At 39.4% G+C, this 2,500-nt stretch overlaps 1 protein-coding gene across 8 annotated transcripts in view; it reads left to right on the plus strand.

Annotated features, from left to right (window-relative positions):
• EBF3 (EBF transcription factor 3) overlaps positions 1-2,500 on the plus strand; it is a 123,899-nt gene that overhangs the window by 107,175 nt on the left and 14,224 nt on the right. For all 8 annotated transcript variants that reach the window (XM_041461533.1, XM_041461536.1, XM_041461538.1 and 5 more), the window contains exon 9: positions 812-900. In XM_041461533.1, coding sequence (XP_041317467.1) covers positions 812-900 — 89 coding nt within the window. The remainder of the gene's footprint in view (positions 1-811; positions 901-2,500) is intronic.

Below are 2,500 nucleotides of genomic sequence, written 5' to 3' on the forward strand. Positions count from 1 at the left end.
AACTCTAGTCACTGGGCCTCCAGGCTCAGTTTTTGTTTGAGTCAGGCAGGGCTATAATAAAGCCCTATGACTCCTTATAAAGCTTGTTAAACACAATGTGTGCAGTCTAACTGAGTCAGGATCATGATTCATGCACTGTACACAGCAGCATGTGCTGCTGATTTATGACCAAGCACAGTTCATAGTCAAAATTACAATTTGAGGGATAAAAAGATTAATTACTATTTGTGGCCTGCAATTTCATGAGGCTAGTGGATTGCAGCTGTAGAATGATAGTGCTCTACATCAGTTTGTAGTCAGCCATTCACAGATTATTAAAGCTTTGCAAGATTAAGTGCTCCTCCTGCCTGGTTTGTGCTCAGGCAATATGCTAGACAAAAAAGGACCACAGGGATAAATCTGAAGCTAGCAATAGCTGGACATATGTCATAATTGCCAGTTTCCCATAAATCCACAGCCAGTATAGAAAGCAGCCCGTGATGCAGACATCATATCATGACTGTAGTGATTGCTATATATGGCCTCAAGACCTGTAACTTTGTTACTGCGCTATCATTTTTGCAATATATTGGATAACCCTTTGACTATTTTCCAGCCTAATTATAAGTAGAAGTAATCATTGCTTTGTGAAGGGGGGGAAAAAAATAAAAATCTCTTCCTCAGGACAGGTCGTAAAATGAGGTTTGTGGCCAGGATAAGGTCTGAGAGGAAAATTGCACATGGGGTGTAAATTTGTGCTCGGGAGCAGTTGTTGGGATGTGTATTTTATTAAACCCCTCTGCTTAAATCGCCTCATCTGTTTATCTTCCAGCGCTTAACGAACCCACCATAGATTACGGCTTCCAGAGGTTGCAGAAAGTTATTCCGCGACACCCAGGTGATCCCGAAAGGTTACCAAAGGTCAGTGAAGAGTCAGAAAGCATCTGTTTATTTTTTTTTCTAATTAAATACGTGTTGCTAAGCGATGCCTTAGGCTGCTCATCACCTGTAAAATAACGCCGCGCACGAACTCCGGCTGAGCAACTTCTTGGGTAGGTACATCAAGCTGCAAAAAAAACAACCTGTACTCTTAAATGTGACCCCTTTTCCACATTAATTCTTTGCCATTAAGTTAATCGACAGTTTTTAAGATCGCACCTGATACTTGCAGGAGAGTATTTTAAAGAAGGAGAATGGATTTTCTGATACAAATATTTTGGATTCTACAAGAGGGACATAAACTTCCTGCGTAATGAAATAGTTCAATTAAACATTTTCCACTCCAGTAGCTTGTAGTGATTTCAATCTAAGCAGCCCCACTCTGATCTGTGATTATTTGACTCTTGTTTTCCTTTCATTTTCTAAAGCTCGATTCAGTTTAATCTTTTGTTTACAAAGCTTTTGTTATAAGTCCCTGACTTAGCAGGCTAACAAATGAAGTCCACATATTAATATCTAGAGGGACTTTTCATTTAAATTCAACAAAGACAAAAGCTGCCTGTGTTGTTTATGCACATGACACGTATCACAGAAATTTCATTTTGATGTAAAACATTAAAGATAAGTCATGCTTATAATTTTCCCTTTTTCTTTGATATTATATTGTCTTTTTTCCTTCAGCACAATCTCTGATTTTCAAGGCAAACTTGAAAAACACAAATGAAAAATGAAGTCGTAACATTATGACTGATTATTTTGTATTCTATTCCTGTGTGCATCAAGTCTTGACCACCTCTGAGTTTTATTAACACAATAAAACCTTTTAGACATTACCTTTTAATACTCAGCATGAACATAAGCAATATCATTAGGTCTCTCTTTTAATTTGTGAGCGTGCCAGCAACTCATATCAGATATTCACTGTCACAAGAATTGTAGGCAGAAGGGGAGATTTTTAAAGTGTGTTTTGCTGGGGGGGGTTTTGCTCCTGAGGGTTGAACTCCAGCAAGAACAAGTTCGTTCCTCCAGTAGAGCTGGAGCCATCCATGTCATCACCCACAGGGCTCTTGCTGCCCATGTTGCCACCTTTGGGTTGATACAAGTATTAATGAGATCACTTTTCACCCATAAATAGATGAGATATACATATTCATGTATATTTATATCTATATATGAGTTTTGTTAGCACACTCTGTCTAAAGGCCCGTATAAATGTGCAGCCATTTCCATCAGCAACCTTCTGAAAATAAATTAATGGAAGATTCATGGTGGTCTCCTTAAACTAATGCTGCTTTGGAATTTGGGGGGACATTTGAGACAAAATCTTGAAGAAACCCTAAGTCCTGTGAAGGCTTAGCTACACACCTGTAATTTTTGACACCTGCAAGGGCAGTGATTGTGAATCAGCAGCCCCACACCTGTTCAGAAGGTTAAACTTGCCTTTGGAGGGTTGGAGCCCAGGACTCGTGACATTGGAGCTTTTTGATAGGTGGGGAATTTAAAACAGTGTTCTTTACACGGATGGGATCATCAGGGATGGGAGCCTACAGGAAAGGTGGAGAGGGATTTTTACAAGGGTCTG

This window comes from Pyrgilauda ruficollis, unplaced genomic scaffold (assembly GCF_017590135.1).
Source record: "Pyrgilauda ruficollis isolate IOZ18807 unplaced genomic scaffold, ASM1759013v1 scaffold15, whole genome shotgun sequence".
Lineage (NCBI taxonomy): Eukaryota > Metazoa > Chordata > Aves > Passeriformes > Passeridae > Pyrgilauda > Pyrgilauda ruficollis.